The sequence below is a fragment of the Tenrec ecaudatus genome, chromosome 2, assembly GCF_050624435.1.
Source record: "Tenrec ecaudatus isolate mTenEca1 chromosome 2, mTenEca1.hap1, whole genome shotgun sequence".
NCBI lineage: Eukaryota > Metazoa > Chordata > Mammalia > Afrosoricida > Tenrecidae > Tenrec > Tenrec ecaudatus.
In genome coordinates, this window is record NC_134531.1 from 96,547,600 (window position 1) to 96,564,659 (window position 17,060).

At 45.0% G+C, this 17,060-nt stretch overlaps 1 protein-coding gene across 1 annotated transcript in view; it reads right to left on the reverse strand.

The window, feature by feature from the left end:
- ERAP1 (endoplasmic reticulum aminopeptidase 1) overlaps positions 1-17,060 on the reverse strand; it is a 46,129-nt gene that overhangs the window by 5,393 nt on the left and 23,676 nt on the right. The window contains exons 8-18 of the mRNA XM_075541301.1: positions 15,657-15,788; positions 13,018-13,149; positions 12,774-12,845; positions 10,970-11,124; positions 9,482-9,561; positions 8,634-8,817; positions 6,911-7,067; positions 5,739-5,923; positions 3,430-3,591; positions 2,409-2,549; positions 1,360-1,441 (exon numbers count right to left, since the gene is read on the reverse strand). Of these exons, the coding sequence (XP_075397416.1) occupies positions 1,360-1,441; positions 2,409-2,549; positions 3,430-3,591; positions 5,739-5,923; positions 6,911-7,067; positions 8,634-8,817; positions 9,482-9,561; positions 10,970-11,124; positions 12,774-12,845; positions 13,018-13,149; positions 15,657-15,788 (1,482 nt within the window). The remainder of the gene's footprint in view (positions 1-1,359; positions 1,442-2,408; positions 2,550-3,429; positions 3,592-5,738; positions 5,924-6,910; positions 7,068-8,633; positions 8,818-9,481; positions 9,562-10,969; positions 11,125-12,773; positions 12,846-13,017; positions 13,150-15,656; positions 15,789-17,060) is intronic.

Here is a 17,060-nt window from a genome sequence, read left to right on the forward strand (position 1 = left end):
GAACAATAGGCTTGCTTTTCAGGCAGGGGTCAGCCAGGGGCTGTTCAAATGTCAACGTGGAGAGTGGTTTGGACACAGCCAAGTGACGTTACCAGGAGGGAGGTGAGTGAGGAGGCTCTTGCAGCAAAGCAGGCAAGAGAAGATGAGGGGAAGGCTTGGGTGGGGAGGAAGAAGAGGAAGGCTTGGGCGGGGAGAGGAGCAAGCAAGAAGTGGCTGGATGTGGTGGCGGAACCCACCGGGTGCCAGGAGGCGCTGGATGTGGGGCAGGGACGGCCCCTACATGTCCAGCATCCGCAGAAGGCTGTCCATCACAGGGACCTCACGGGCTGTTTGCTCTCTGAGACTGCCTCAGGGTCTTAGCACCTGAGATTTTGTCTCTCAGAAGATTCTTCTGCTAGCTAGATAGGAGGGGCTTTTCTAATGCTCAGGGGGAAAATGGCATCTTTTCAGAAATTCTATTTTTCTGGAAGCCCCCTCACAGCTACACTTCCCTTGATCTCTGCGCAAGTGTCTCCTACATCGCCTCAAACATAGCAGCATCCCCTGCCACACGCCCTCGCCTGGCCTGGCCTGGCCTTGCGGTCCTCAGAGCGCGGCTACTGCGAGCGAGCTGCTGCCTGGCCCATGGACCGTCTGCCCGTAACCGACTGCTTCCCGCTGGGAGAAGGGACGCGCCAGCTGAGCAGCCGTCTCCACTTCTGGTCATCACTGAACTTCAAACCACCCCCGGCACAGAGTAGGACCATAGTAAATAAGTCCCGAACAGATTTAATAGATACAAATAACATTTCATGACACAGTATATGAATGGACGAATAAATGTATAAAGGGGTCACACAGAACACCTTTGCTTGAGAGCTAACTGAAGTCCGCACTCGAATTATGATGCGCTAGTTCATTGTGCATGCCTGGGGGAGGTGACCGAAAACTGGAGGCAAACTTAGGAGTTGGAACCATTCCTCTGCATCTCCCTTCACCCACTTTTCTGTTGTCTGTCCCCCAGGGAGGTCACATGTAGATCCTTGTAATCGGGCGATACTGGGAGGGTAGAGTGTGAGTGGGTTGGAAAGAGGGAACACATCCACCTTTGTAATCTTTAACTCTCAACTTTAACAACCTCAGTGGGGACCAGAGCCCTCAAGCTGCCTTCAGTCCTGCAGGTTTGTAGTGACAGCAGTCAGGCCTCTTCGGTGCTCAGGAGGAGGCTCTGTTTTCACTAGTTCACGTGCACCTTTTGTGTGGCCGCTACTTCCAAAGGACGAACTCCATCCCTTCGTCAGCCCTTATACGCTTGCATCTGCTCCACGCATACTACCCAATTGTCACTTAATACGTTTTTCAAAAAGGAAAAAGTTTTACCTCATCAAGCCGTGCTCTTGTGGAGAACTGATTTGTTGTTCCCATGACCATGTGGGCTATGGAAGACGAGCCCAGTTCAAACCTGGAAACGGAAATTATCAAAATGCATTGTGAAATACTTAATTTCTTTAGCGTGTATTTAGAAGTGCCTCAAAAACAGGGTCAGCATGGGAGAAACAAAAGACATAATCGCCACCCTCCGATGGGTTAAGGTCCAGTTGTGAAAAAATTAAAATCCACACAAACAGCTGAATGAAAGATTTAAGTATCTGTCGTGGGTTGCATGGTGCCACCACCAAAAAAAAAAAAAAAAACAGAAAGATGAGTGGGTATCTAATTCCCAGATCCTATGGACGTGATCTTCTTTGAGGGAGGGGGGGTTTCAGAGGGAAGTAAGTACAGGCTCTCAAGATAAGCTACTTCTGAAATTCGAGTAGGCTCTAAATCCAGGGGCGAGTGTCTGCAGAAAGATGAGGAGGAGACAGAGGGAAGCAGAGGAGACAGGAGCAGAGGTGGGTGTCAGACAGGCACAAGCCGGGGATGCGCAAACCACCACCCAGTGGAAGAGGCCAGGACAGAGTGGCCCCTGAGAACCATGGGAGGAGTATGGTCCTTGTTCGGACTTCTGGCCCCTAGACCTGTGATAAGAACACGCATGTGGTAACTGGCTGTGGTAGCCACAGGAAAGGACAGCAATTCCCCAAGGAAAATGGGAGATGGCAAGGGCTCGAAGGGTTAGCAAAAGCAGGTGCAGCCCCCGGAGCGCTCATGATGGCCGTGGGCTGAGCTGCGAGGAGGGGGACTTCAAGCAGACTGGTGGGCACCGACAGGGAAGCTTGCAGATGGAAGGAGAAAGAATCCTGTCCAGATTCACTCGTTAGCACGAAATGAGAGTGGTTTCTTTGTTGTTGTTGTTGTTTTTTAAAAATACAAAGATGTTTCAAGCACTTCTACTTCCTATCTTTAATTTTCAAAATCCTCTTAGACTGTTACTAAAGCACAGCAAAGTTAAGCAATTCCCAGTTACAGAATGATGTTGCAGAACTTACTTTTGTACAAGCTTATTCCAATTTTCCCTCAGGAACTTCCAGGCCAAAGGATACCCCACTGGATTCCTGCCAATAAGACTAATAATACTTGGAAACTCTTGTGTTTTTATGATATCTCCTTTAAAACTTTGATCTAATAGCCTAGAATAATTCAGAGAAGACACGTTAGCAATGAATACGTTTGAATAACTTATGAATGACTGCAATCAACCAATCTGGGAAGAAAATAAACAACAAAAACTCTCAAGCCTCTAATAATAAAGACCAAAACGGTGAAATGGGTAAGCAGAGTTCTGATAAACCCTTACATAATACCTACATATGAATCAAAACTAACATTCACTTAGTAATGACAACACCCACACTCATCAGTTTTTCATTTGCTAAACAAAACAAATTAAAAATTATATCGCTAGTAAATATGTCCAAGTATTTAAAGATTCTCAAAAATGTATTCATTGAATTATTTCCCCTAACACTACAAATCTGACTCCTGGTAACCACATAAGTTTCAGAGAAGAACTAGCTTGTGGCTACAAAACAGCCCATTCCCTGCATCTGCCTCCTCTTCTCTCCTCTGTCTTCTCTTCTTTCAGAAGTAGGGGGCCAGGTTTTTTCGTCAAATCAACCTTTCAGTGAGTAGCTGACCACTTAACCACATGCACCACTCCACCATGGACACGCCCGACCAAGCCCACGGCCATGAAGCCCATTCTGACTCATAGTAGCCTTGCAGGCTGTCTGACTTGTCTGTACAGTAACTCTGAATACTAAGTCTCCATGGGAGCAGTGTCATCTTTCTCCAGAGGAGCAGCTGGTGGCTTTGAACTGCCAACCTTGTTGGTTAGCAGACAATGCTTGCCAGACACTGCCACCAGGGGTCCTGACACACAGACCTCCCACACCCCTGACCTGTGTACCCAAGGGAGTAGGTAGGCTCTAATCCAGGAACCTACCATGGCAGAATGAGCTGACCTAATGGAATTTCCCTTGGCCACACGAACATGCATGAGTTACTCACCACTGCAACTTTTCCTTATAGGGGCTCATACAAAGGGCATATTCAATGTGGTGTTTCTCAGTACTGGACAAAGACGACTGATATTTACTATACAGAAATTCCCAGCCTTCGGTGTTCTGGGCCCCCACAACAAACACCGCCAAGGTCACGTCTTTGGGTAAGCTGTGGAAAACAACATTCCCGGTCAGAGGCTGAGAAGCAGCAAGTGTGTTGAGATGCCCACTGGTGACAGCAGGGAATCCCCGTGATCACAGAGGCATACCTGCACATACATATGAACATTACTCCTCCTCCGTTATGCTTTATGAAAACCAAGAGGAAGAGCTCTAAAGTGTAGGTTTTAAACCACGTCCCTGTGAAATGCCACTTTTATAAATACCCGCATATGTACAAACGTCCATGGTTCTGCATTTAGTGGCTTGCTCCCTAATTGGTCATTTTTCGGGCCCAAAGAAAGAAATTCAAACTAAACTCAAGGTTTGGCGTAAACTCACGGAACAGAAACTCAATAGGCTCAGCTACAACGGACTTTCAGGGGGGAAAGGGCAGGGTCTGCCCTCTGGGGCGTCTAGAAAGGCTCCTGTAACCTAAGGTCTACCCATGGCCGATCCTTATATTTCCCAGGTCTGTGTATAAAAGAGGTCCATATGGGAGAAAAGGTCTCCTCTCCCTGGATGAGGTCACGGAGGTGGATTTAAGGACTGCAGCATCCCTTTAAATGGAAACACATAGTTGGCACAGCTGTTTCCTAGGTGGGATTTAAGTTCCCAGGCCTAACGGGCTGGAGGACAGCAAGTATATGGGTTTCTTGATAGAATGACACCCTAGCTTGCTCAGACAAGGTAACCAATTACTGTTTACCTCTCCTAAAACTTTAGAAGTCCACAAAAGCTCCTTTAAAATTATCTATATAAATATCTAGCATATAAGCATTACAACATTTGCCAATTCAATAGGTCTCCTCCCGTGCTATTCGGTGACGCCAATTACATGACTCATGCCCTGCAACCATCCCCAATCATTGTTGGCGAATTTTCCACCACCGCAAAGAGATCATCAATGTCTCCTAAACAGTGGTTTATGGACTTTAAAATGAATTCCTGTAATTGCCTTCAGTAGTCTGTGTACCTGTAAAAAGTTCAATTGGCAATCATGATATGACATATCTACAACCATAGTGAGAAATTCAACAACTCACAACCAGGGCAGTGGCTGAGGCTGCTCTGTACACTCCAACATCCGATGGAATTCAATTCTTAGGTTTGGAGGTTTGGGGTCATGGTTCATTGGAAATCCCCGCTAACTGACTTAATAATGTTCTACCTCCTAGTTCATTGTGCAGGATCCAGAGTCTTTAAAGCTTGCAAGTGTCCGTCATGGGGCAATTGCCTGAAGCAACAGAGGCAGAGAGAGAGGCAGAAATAGGAGGAGGGTATGAGAGGCCTGGGTAATTAACAACTGCCCTTCTTACCGGGGACCAGAATTAAGTGATGGTGCCTGGCAATCATTACTGAACATCTCGATAAAAAATTCCCGAGAAGGATTCTGATCAAAAGTGGGGAGATGCTACGCAGCTTTCAGACTCTCACCGAGCCAGATTTCCTGGAGCCGCAGAGCGGTAATCAAGCCCTGAAGCCATTGCCCTGAGATCATCTTTAAGCCTCCAGCCAAAAATAGCCTCTCGGTCTTTGATGCAAAGCCAGCCGGTAATTCAGCTTCCCCGGTAATGACAGCCTTCCTTGAGCATTGTGCTATGCGAAGACTTAGATGAGAGCAGCAATTGGAATGATTAGAGAGGCGTCTATGTTAATGAGGGAAGACTAGCTCAGAAAACGAGGGTGAGAATGGAATGGTGGTTCAATTCCAAGACTGCAGCCCCCGTCACCAGATTATCCGGGTAGATGCTCTTGAACTGGAGTATGCTTTGTGGTGCATATTCTCAACATCAAAAAATAATTTTTTTAAATATGAAAAACTGCATTGCCTCTTCCTGTCCTGTGTGCCCAGCTTTGTTCTGATAAGGCTGTGTACCTTCGCTATATAAAGTGGGGATAAATGTGTTCTAAGCCTTCACATATGTGACTTTGCACCCAGAAGTTCCTAGCATGCATTTCTTAATGAAAGGGAAGTGAGGGATAAATAGGGAAACCTTACAGTGCAATTCATATCCCCCCCACCCCCCGCCACAAAAAAAAGGGCAGCGGGGGAGACCTGTCTCTATTAGTTGTTTTTTTTCCTCCAAACACTGATGCACTGTTGATGGAAACAGACCAGACAGCCTTCACATGATCTGTTCAATGCGGACAGACCTCAAATTTCCATTGGACTCCTTCCAGTCTCTAAAATAGCCTTCTGCCCTCTGCACACATGGCTGGTACTTGCGCACACACGCAAGGAGGAGCAGCTGACTCCGAAGCATCCGTTCCGAGAGGGAGCCCTCGTCTGTCCAGGTCTGCTTGTCGATGAGGCCCCGTAGCAGCCTGAGGAGGAAGGCCTGTGGGATTGCACAGGGGAGATGGGTCATGTGTCACCGATCCTGTCCCTGGTCATCTCATGCTCAGTACGCCCACTTGCTGCTGGTGGCTATTTTTAAAAAGCGTAACCTCCCTTGTTTTGAAGACAGCTCTGTTTGTGTTTCGTGATCAAAGGAGTCAAGCAGAGCAATCATGATGGATGACTTTAATATGTACATAACATGATTCTCTGAAGATCCGTATCTACTTAACATCGGGATGAGCTGCTGCTTTAAAAACAGATGACCAGGGCAGTTTATACGACCAAATGTTGAAAGCAGATTATGTCACAGGACTTCATGACATTCTGCCAAGTTTGTGCTTCTCTCTCAAGTATGAGCCCCAGAACATTCTTATTGTCAACCATCATAGGACAGCAGTAGGATGAATTTGACCAAGGAAGGTAATCGTGAATGTAAGAGCAATAAGGATCACCTTTCCCCTGGTTAAGAACATCTACCTTACATGTAACCCACACAAACCAATCCCTGCCAAGCCTCTTACATTCACAATTCAAGGTACACACAACTGTTTGTGACGCCCATCAAAACATCATCATCATTGTACTACATTATGCAAAGATGTTTTAGTGTTTCTGGAAGTATTTATTTATTAGATGGCTTTTGTGAATAGAAAGATCCACTATATTCTAACACAAACACATGACTGACAACAGATATGAACCTACTTAACTTTTCCAACTTATGTATAAGTTCAACTTAGAGACAGGGTTTAAAATAGAACTCAATTATAATCCAGGGATTGCCTGTACAGAATCTAACAGTGCCAAGCCTATTTTTATTGCCAAAATGAAATTTTGAATCTATGCTAATCAATTCAAATATTAAATTAATTTTCATTTGCATTTCTTTAATATAGAGAAATATGTATACAAAGGTTAAGAACTTTTTTGCATATAGGAAAACAAGCCACAGTTACATAACTATTGAGTGTATTCAGGCCCTTACCTTGAACTGCGTTTCTACTTCATCCATATCTCTTTTCTCCATTAGCTTATACATAGGAATCAGTTCGTGTATTCCTTGGAACACAGGCATAATTTCCGTCTCGTGTTTCAAGTACAGGGATAAATCCAAGGCTTTTTCAATGGAGAGCTTCCCAATGCTGACCAACAGGCACCGGGGTGAGAAATTTACAAGGAAATGCAAGAAATCAACTTTGGCCTCCAAAGATATGTTAACTTTCATCCCACAAAGCATTCAATCCAGTAGAAACGCCCCTCAGAAGTACTGACTTTCGTACTGGGAGCTCCTCTGTTACACATAACAACATTCTGCTGTGGAGGAGGCTTTGCGACTCTGCGTAACCAGAGTGAACCTGGGATCATAGCAGCATGGTAGCAAAGGAGCGCTTGTCCTAGAAAACTTTACACTGTGCCTTGAACTTCCAGGGTAAGAAGGGGCTTTCTATCAGAGATGCTTCGGGAAGCCTGGCTAGGAACATTGCCATTCAGGCAAAAGCATGAGCCCAGGAGTCATCGTATCCTCTGGGAGAAGAAGCTGTTTAGATAGGGTGTGGAAGCCTGGCTGAGGTAGTATGCTTACCTAAGGACACACAAAACACTCTGAGATTTAAGTAGAAATATACTGGGCACCCAAACCCACAGGAGCCCCACGACTCCAGAAAAGGCGATGGAGGGAAGCGTCTGTAGGCTGGAAGAAACAGCTAGACAAGCAACTCCCCTTTCATTTGTAGGGTCCCCGTGTGATGGCACCATACAGTCCAGAGGGGTGTGCTCACTATTCAGGCAGAGGCTGTTGCGTGTGAGTAGACCTCATCCACTGGAGGGCTCATCTTACAACTTCTGCTCTGCCTCATCATTGACTGAAGAAGTGTATGGTTTAGACGTGGGGAGCACTTCTTTAAGAACCATTGTCAATAGAGGGGGAAAAATTTTTTGAATAGTGTTCAAATTAACCTCAAGTTCTTGATGGTCATTTATGAGCTGTTGTCCTTAAAGATGTTGTCAAGCACAAGCAGGCAGTTTAGCGGGGAGCCAGCCTCTCCTTTAATCCAAGAAATAAAATGTAAACAACATGGGCTGGACCATTCTGTCTTGGTCCTATGAAGTCTTCAAGATTGATTTAACCATAAGCGGAGAAAAAGCCCACTCTATTCTAACCAACCCCACTGCCGTTGAGTCAATTCTGACTCTTACCCACTGCCATCAAATCGATTCCAACACTTTGTGACCCTGCAATACAGAACAGAGGAGAGCTGCCCCTGCGGGTTCTGAGACGACACCTTTACGGGAGCAGAAAGCAAGCCTTGTTGCTCTCCTGCAGAAAGCCAGCTGGAGTCAGCTCTATATCCCTACCAGGGCTCCCACTCAGCGTGGCCTATCCCTCAGGTTTCCGAGAGTCTAGGCGAGTCTCCAAAAGGTTAGTCTCCTAGGTTCTCCACTTTTGCTTCAACCTGATTCAAACTGTTAATGATAGAGATTGAAAGGCGGGTCCTTCCCTCCAAGCTCTTTAGCCATCGTGGACAGGAGGTTAACTGTAGGCTAAAAGCTACCTTGGTTTATTAGAAGAGTTTAGAAGTGAACACCCATCCATTTACTATTAGCAATCAATCATTTTGATCTTCAGTGGGGGGAGGGACCTTGAACAATAGCATATGCTTACGGAATTACAGCAGAATTGTATCATTCCTTGGGAGGGTGAGGGTTACCTGACAAGCTGAAAGGCATTGTTAAGGAGACTGGCCCGGTCGTTACTGCTGATGGCTGAGTGTGTTCCTTTCAAGAGGCGAGTCAAAGAATCCCATCCCTGCTCCTCATAATGCACGATGTAATAGCCATTCATGCCCGCGTTAAATTTGACCCATTCCACCTCTTCTGGGAGGGCGAGCACATCTAGAGCAAAGGAAACAAACCACAGCTCCCTTTGCTTTCCTGACAGACAACGGCTTCTCCAGGGCTGAGTCTGAACAAGAGACCCGAAGAAGAGGCTTTCACACTGAACACTTTGAAATTATCCATCATTTGTTCTAGAAACCAGACAGCAGCAGCCCAATGCCTAAAGACCAGCACGGACTTCAGACAGCAACTTTGGGCGCTTTATAGGGGTGGGGGGAAATGGAGTCACGTCTCCAGCCAGCCATGTTAACGGATAAGGGGACGTCATTACCAGAAAGCCCTCCTGGTTGCCATGACAGAGCTTGCTTGTTTAATTTCTACTTGGGCAGATAGCGGTCTTCTTCGTTTTTTGTTTTGGGGGAGACAGTATTTTCAACCCCACTTTCTTCGATGGAAAAAGCAAGCCAAAGATTGGTTTAAAATAAAGATGGACCCAATCCCAAAAGACATGATGTTTTAAAAGTCTGCCCATTCCCACCATCCATTCCCAAATCAGCCTGGCTCGTCCCGACGGAGGGGAGTGGGGGAGAGGGGAGTGGCTGGTGGGTAGAAACCATGAACCATGAGGTTAGTGGTCCCAACGCTGACCCAATGGCACTACCAGACTATTTTTATTTTTGGGGGGGGGCGTGAGGGGGTTGTGATTCCCACAAACGATTACCTGTTTTTGTCTTCAGCAAAAACTTTTGGACTGAGTCTGATTTGCTGGTAATGAACGTCAGTGGAATGTGCCACAGTTGTCTAGAGAAAAGAGGGGGGCTTGTTGGTGTGTTGATCCAGGGCAGCAAGTGGTTAGCAGATCACTTGGTAGATGACAGGTGTGCGCTAACTTTGGGGCAGATGTTCCCAAAGCCTTCACAACCTAGAGCTCAGAACAGCAGCGCTCTGCCCGCAGCCTTGTAGGTAGGTGGGGCCTCCCTCTAGGCAGTAGTCATCCTCACACACTCCTCGGAAGCTGGCTTCAAGGGATAGACCGATGGGGGCTGAGCGAGCCTAACTTAGAAACCCTAAGTGACCACCAGCTGTTGTACAAATGGACATCACGTGGCTCCTGAAACCACATCCCAAGGAGGAGGCAGCATCACTCTGTGGAATTGCTGCCAACCAGGCACTGCCTGAATCTGATCAGGGAGCAACCTCTGAGGGCCAGGCATTCTATAAAACCATGACACCCTGAAAAATGCCAAGGCCAAGAAACGCAAGGAAAGACTGGGGAGCTGCTTCAGGGACTAAAGGAGACGTGTGAGCTGAATGTAATATGTGACTGGGTGTCAAATCCTCCACCAGATGTGTCCTTTTCCTTTTCCCCTAAAGAGACCACTAGGAGAACTGGGGACAAACAACCGCTTAGTACGGACTACAGATGGGATAACAGTGCCGCAGCATGTCAGTGTCTTAACGCTGATCATTACACTGTGCCTGTGTAAGTGCATGTGTTTGATTTATTTGTTTAAATATCATATAGAAAAGGTTAGGGTTAAAGAAGTATCATGTCTCCAATGTATATGAAGCAGTCCAGAAAAAAGTGATATAGACCTACATAAATAAGGAGAGAATTAAAAAAAACACGGTGAAGAGTTAACATAGACCTGAGTAAGAGATATATTAAACCTCCGTATACTATTCTTGCTATCTCTCTGTAACACAGAAATTAAATCAAAACAAACGTGTTTGCTTGTTTATGTCCTTCAGGGTCAATCACATTGTGGATCTGGAATCTTTCTGCATCTTGTCCTTCCTAGGCATGAAGCTGACAAGCATGTCCCACAGAAGAAAATTGCTCTCTCCTAATTCCCAAAACCTCGAACCATTTACATCCCTCAATCCAAGCCAAATGCCAATCTCTAGGGTAAGTGAGTGGCCATGTCTCAGTCTGAGGCCGACTGTAAGCCAGCAACCTAAGAATGTCATCCCCCCCCCCCCAGAAAGCATGGAAGTGTTAAACTAACCCCACGCCATCAGCTTTATGAAGGTAACCCAGGTTTAGATCCATTACAAGCCTTTTGGGAAGATGTTGGGGCCTAAGTCAAAGTCAGAGGACATGTAGATTCAATTGATACACTTTGTGATCAAGGCCAGCAGGGACATTACTTCAGAGACAATGTTTCAGTCTGCAAGGCAGATGGTGCTCTAGCAGAGGCCACCTTACCCGGTCCCCGGGGCGCCGTCTGATCCCTTCATGTAGTGCTCTTGCTTCATGTGAACGGTCCTCCCTTGCACTGTGATGGTCACCAGCGGAAAGCCCTTCTGCAGCGTCCACGTGTTCATCATAGTCTTCACGTCAAGGCCTTCCTGGCGCCAGTGCTGGGGCACACAACAAAGCGGATGAATCACCGGCTCGGACCCAAGGTCAGAAAGGAAGGAACCCCAGCCTGTGCTCCTGGGACACGACCTCCTCCTCAAGACTCTTCCTGATCCCTCCCCCTGTGAAAACCGTTCTCCACCCCACTGGTCCAGGCGTAGCTCCTCCTCCATAGAACATGGACCATCCTGTTAGCTTCTGCGCTCACTCACTACTCCTGCATGTCTTGGCAGCAGGTAATGTATCATGTTCTGCAGGCAGAGGGCAGTCACATAAATGAGCGAATGGATGAAGGGATGGAGGGGAAAAGGTCGCCAAGGTCTCAACCTACATCACTGCGCTTTCTCTTGGAAAAGCAAGGCCAAGTGGAATGTTCAGCAAAGGATCGGCATGTCTAGAATGGTAACCTGCGGTGACCAACGATGACCTTGAAAGGAACAAAACCTTTGAGATTTAAAAGGCTTTCAAGAAAATATTGAAGCGCTGGTAAAATGGCAAAGAAGGGTGCAGAAAAGTTTAGAAATTAGAGCATTGTCTAGGGAGGACTAAAGTCCAAGGAAATAAAAAGATGGCGGATAAAATCCTGTTGAGACTCCAGAACCCCCTCGGTTGCTTCATCCCACGAGTGCAGATGAGCAGAGAGGCCGAGTGTTTCATAAGACCCGGATGTTACTTGGACTTTATAGAAGGCCAGCTAAAAACGAGGGTCTTCCTTTTGGGTTAGATCTGAGTTTAAGTCCCTACTCTGCAATTGACTAATACCTGTGTGGATCCACTATCCCCATCTGTCAAAATGGGTGTGATAACAGCAGCTCACTGATGCCCCTCAGAGGCGTATTGTAAAGAGTAAAGGAGGGATACACATACGTGTTCGGCATGTGCCCGACCCACAGCAAGAGCTCACCCCAATTATTTGTTTCACAAATGCAGAGGCATGGAAATGGCTGACACATCTGCTGGCTGACAGAATGCAGCCCAAATCTACCACAAAGACATGTCTTATGGGGTATCCAGGACAGATAAAACCCTCAGGAACAATAATGGGAGTATTGATACCATGAGGGTACAGGGAAGTTTGGGGGAGAAAGGGGGAAATGATCACAATAATCGCCGTATAACCAGCCCCCACCTCACAACAACAGAAATGTGGGTGAAGGGAGACAGTGGTCTGTGTAAGATATGAAAATAATAATAATTTATAAATTAACAAGGGTTCAGGAGGGGAGAAGGGAGGGGAAGGGAGGAAAAAACTGAGGAGCTGATACCAAGGGCTCAAGTAGAAAGAAAATGTTTTGAAAAGGATGATGGCAACATATGTACTAATGTGCTTGACACAACTGATATATGGATTGTTATAAGAGCTCTCAGAGCCCCCAATAAAATGACTTCTTAAAAAAAGATGTGTCTTAAATTCATTGCTTCACAGAGGGTGAAGGGGAAGAAATGTGCATCACTGAAAAGTGGTACCACAGAAGGTTGCAGCAAACCCTTCTCTCGACGATGCCTGAGCAAACTACAGACGGCCTCTGCCTTCGAGGGGAAGCAGGTGACAAAAGCGAGGGTCTCGGTAAGACAGCCACCGAGCCAGCCTTCAAAGAACATGGGGGACAGGGTGGGCTTGGGGGGACCTTGGACAGGGACAGAGACTTACTGAGGAGGAAGAGGGACGCTGACTTCTGGAACAAAAGCCATCCTCTCCCTGGGTGCCATCTGTTGGGCAGATCTAAAGTCAGAAAAGAAGCACAGTGTCCTCATTTCCACGGGGAACACGTCAAAGTCTTCTTCGAGGAATAAATATGATGAAAACAGTCAACACAAGCAGGATGGGGAAAAAGCCCACAGGGCACTGAGCCTGTCGGCCAGTGTCACTCGCAGCGACACAAACACATACTCACACTTGCGATGCTATTCCACAGGTCCTCGTTTTTGGTGTTTTTGTAGCTGAACTTCTGGAGATACTGTACAATGCCACTTTTGAACGCGTCAGCACCCAGGTACTCTCTTAACATATTCAGAATGCAAGCGCCCTGAGAAGAACGTGTGGGTGTTAATCACTTTGCTCACCATTGACTCCACCTTCACACTCTGTCCTGGAATCGTTTTTCCCTAACGCAACCACGGGGACATGGGTAACGTTTTGGGAGGCCGTCGGAGGTGGGTGTGTCTAGCAAATGATCTGTCTGACACGGCTGTTCGTGCTCGTAGGTAATTCTACCTGTGATCTAGGGGGTAAGTCAATCTCATCTGCTAGGTCCCTTTACTCAGATGTGAATGGACAGTGGTTCAACTTCAGAAGATGACCTGGGATCACCCCCTCTCTCCCACCACCCCTGCTGGGAGACAGGAGTACAATGCAAAGTGGGATACTAGACATGGAAGCACAAGAAGATCCCAGCAAAAGAGAATGGAGAGGAGCTGTGGGGAGCCCGGGCAGGCTGGAGAACAGAGGACCGAGAGAGGGCATGAGTAACAATAAGAACGGTAGTAACAGAATTCCCAGATAGTCCATGCTCCTGTATAAATTATTTCTGCCCCTTTATTCCTATTACTGCAGACCTTAGGCAGGGAATGTCCTGCTCTTGGCCCCTTTAAGAACCTCAAAGTCATCAAGAGCAGCTAACAAAGCACGCCCTCGCCAAAGAAGAGCAATTCTAGCCACCACATTAGGGGTGAGCTAATTAAAAGCTAGGCCAAATAAAGCAGAGCAATTTTTAAGTTGTTAATTCTCTACGGTCATGAGTGATGTTATCAATATCCAAATGGCACTTGGCAGACAAAAGGTTCCCCACTCTTGCTGTAAATTATGGGTCACAACCCCAAACACCTACAGAAGCCAGACTAGGGACATGCCGTATATAAGGGAAATAGTTCAAGGGTTGAAAAAACAAAACAAAACTCTTTTCCTCTTTTTTTGCCCTGTGCATTTTTGATGGAGACATGAGAGTTTGTTTGTTATTTCCTGTTTGGAACAAGAAAAGCAACAGCCAACCGTCATGGTGCCTGGAAGCGCACACTCAGCCTCAGAAAAGATCATGGAAATAGTCGAGATTGGTAGGGGGAGGGGAAAAAGAGAACACAGATTTTATAAAGAAGGTGTCACAGTTTAGATCCAGCCAACGTTGGCAAGGAAAATTCAGGCTTAAATGTAGCCAAAATTCTCTTTATTATATTTTCTAGGGAAGCAAGATTTTTGTATTAAACTTCTTAATGTTCAACTCTTATTAAGCACTCTGTGAAGGATTATACTACACAGTTCAGAAAAATAAACTGTCTGAAGCATGAAAAGGTAAAATAAACAGGGCAGGAATTTTTACTGGTAGATAGCCAATACTCAAGAGATTGATTGATTGATTGATGGATGGATGGATTGATAGATGAAAGGAACAATCTTTGTAGGGCATGATTTTTCATTTCAGGACAGAATAAATTAATGACCACAATACAACCTTTAGAATTATAAACCAAACAGAAAACTAGGCCCCAAATTATTAAATCTAGTCACCATGAGTCAGAATATGAAGGGGTGCCACAAAACATCCGTATTGCGCTGGGGGAAGCCAAGTACGCATTTTTCCGCTAGGCGAGCATCAAGCAACTTTCTCTGAGTTAGTACTCCCAGTGGTGTCATTTGGGAAGGTTTTCTCTGGTCCCAATGAATTTATTCATAAAAGCAGTTTCATTTGAACCTCGATCTTTGTGATGGCTGGTTTAAGAGAACACTGTGTGACTGTGAAATTTTGTTTCCTGCTCGGGAAAAAATGCCGCAGAAACCATTGTGATGTTGAACCCAGCTTACAAGGACAGCGCTATGAGAAAAATTTCAAGTGTATGAGTTGTTTTCTTGTTTCAAAAATGGTGAAATGTTGATTGATGACAAACCTCGTTCCGGACACCCACCAACTTCCCGAATGGATAAAAACTCATAGTGAATTTGGAGCTCGCTCCACCAGGTCAGACTGTTAATCAAGCTTTCTATTTAGAGGTTCTGAAAAGATTGTGTAACAGTGTGCTACAAAAAAGGCCTGGTTTGTGGCAGACGGGGGACTGGTTTTGCCACCATAACAGTGCACCTGCTCACACAGCCATCTCAGTGAGCCAGTTTTGGGCAAAAAACAGCTGACCTCTCTTGTCCAATGTACCTGACACTCCTGCGACTTCTTTTTGTTTTCTAGAATGCAGAGGGACATGAAAGGCCAGGAATTTGAGGACATAGAAGAGATGAAGAAGAAACTAGGGAGTTAGCCATCCAAACGGATGAATTGGAAAAATATTTCCAAAAATGGAATCCCAGATTTGACAAGTGTATATAATGGAGTGTGCTTTTAAGGTGATAAGGTTGTTTTGTAAACATATTTAAATACATAGCTTTGTAAAAATAATCTGGATTTTTTTGGGGGGGTACCCCCTCATGGAAGGCATTTGACCCTGGTTGTCCTTTTTAAGGAAAAGCGAGATCCCAAACCATACCTCGAATCTCTCAACTCCCAAACTGATAGCTTTAGTGGCCAAAACTAGACTCATAATCCCTTCATACCTTTTCATATGAAACATCATCAAACATCTCCCGAATCTGAGCAGGATTCTCCACAGGTGTGGACACAGGGTGTGAGGAATTCAATGCGTCAACTTCCATCGCATCAAAGCACTTGCTGAAGAAGTAGTCTTCCTACGGAGATGGTTTTTAAAGGAAGCGTCACTTATAACTTAGAATTTGACAAGAAATACGTAAGAGGGAAATTTTATTTGTGATAGAAATATATAATAAGATTATACTCAAATTTGGGGGCCAACTGTATCTTTCCAGAGTAAATGAAATAAAGTTACTGTTTTCTATAGAGTATCCAAGAAATACAGATTTTAGAAAAACATTTTAAATTTGGTTCACCTTAAGCAGTCATCATTTCAGAAGTAAAAACAACACTCAAATACCCTTAAAAGTAAAGCCATTACAGCTATAGCCAAATTGTACAAATAGCAAGTTATTCTACTATTTCCTATCATAATTTATATCATTTTAAAACAAATACATTTAGCTTTAATACCATGTAGAGAAAGTAGAAAAAGCAAGTATTCCAGCCACATGCTGATTTGGAAATATTAACCCAACAGATTCATATAACCCATGATAATTTTTATTATTAAAGATTATGTGGAAAATAGGAAAATATTTATGTTCCATGGCAGTATAATGATAATGTGAACATTATCATATTATATAATTACCCGTACAAGAAGATAAAAACAAGAAATAAACATATGGAAATGAATGTAAGTGTTGTCCTAGGGTAAAAGGTCTTTTACATAAATTAAGTCCTTTTCATTCTGCTGCATGAGATTTTCACAAGTAAAATGCATGGTTTTCAAAAGAAGCATGAACAATTTCAGAACATTAAATTTGTGTGTGATATCTAGGCTCACATGCAATCCACTATACTGTTTCTCTTAAGCATAATTCATTTGATCAGACAATTTAGGGGCTATTGAAATACAAGTGAGCGATCTGAAGGTCGAAGAAATGGCACTGAGAAAACGTGCTATCTTCTTGTCTATTTGCCTCTTGCTAAAAGAGGATGACACTTAACACTTAATTTTGTAGCAACTGTAGGTTCACAGACCAGTTTGAAATAAATCTTTCTGCTATGTCTCTAAAGTTCATTAGCATTTTGAAGCATATCTAAACTTCCAACGAAGTTATAAATAAAATATTTCTTTAAATTAACACTCTATAAAGAGCCCTTGCGTCGATATGGGGTAATCATTGGACCGCTAACCCAAAGGATGGTGCTTGAAGCCAGGCTGTCTGCAACTGTGAGGCTTGGCAGTCTCGCCAAACCCACGGAGCGGTGCTACGCGGTCCTGGGTGGTCTCTGGTCCGGGTATGAAATCTGTACTCAAACATTAGGAAGTCTTTGCTGGCAACAATGAAGAAAACAACAGA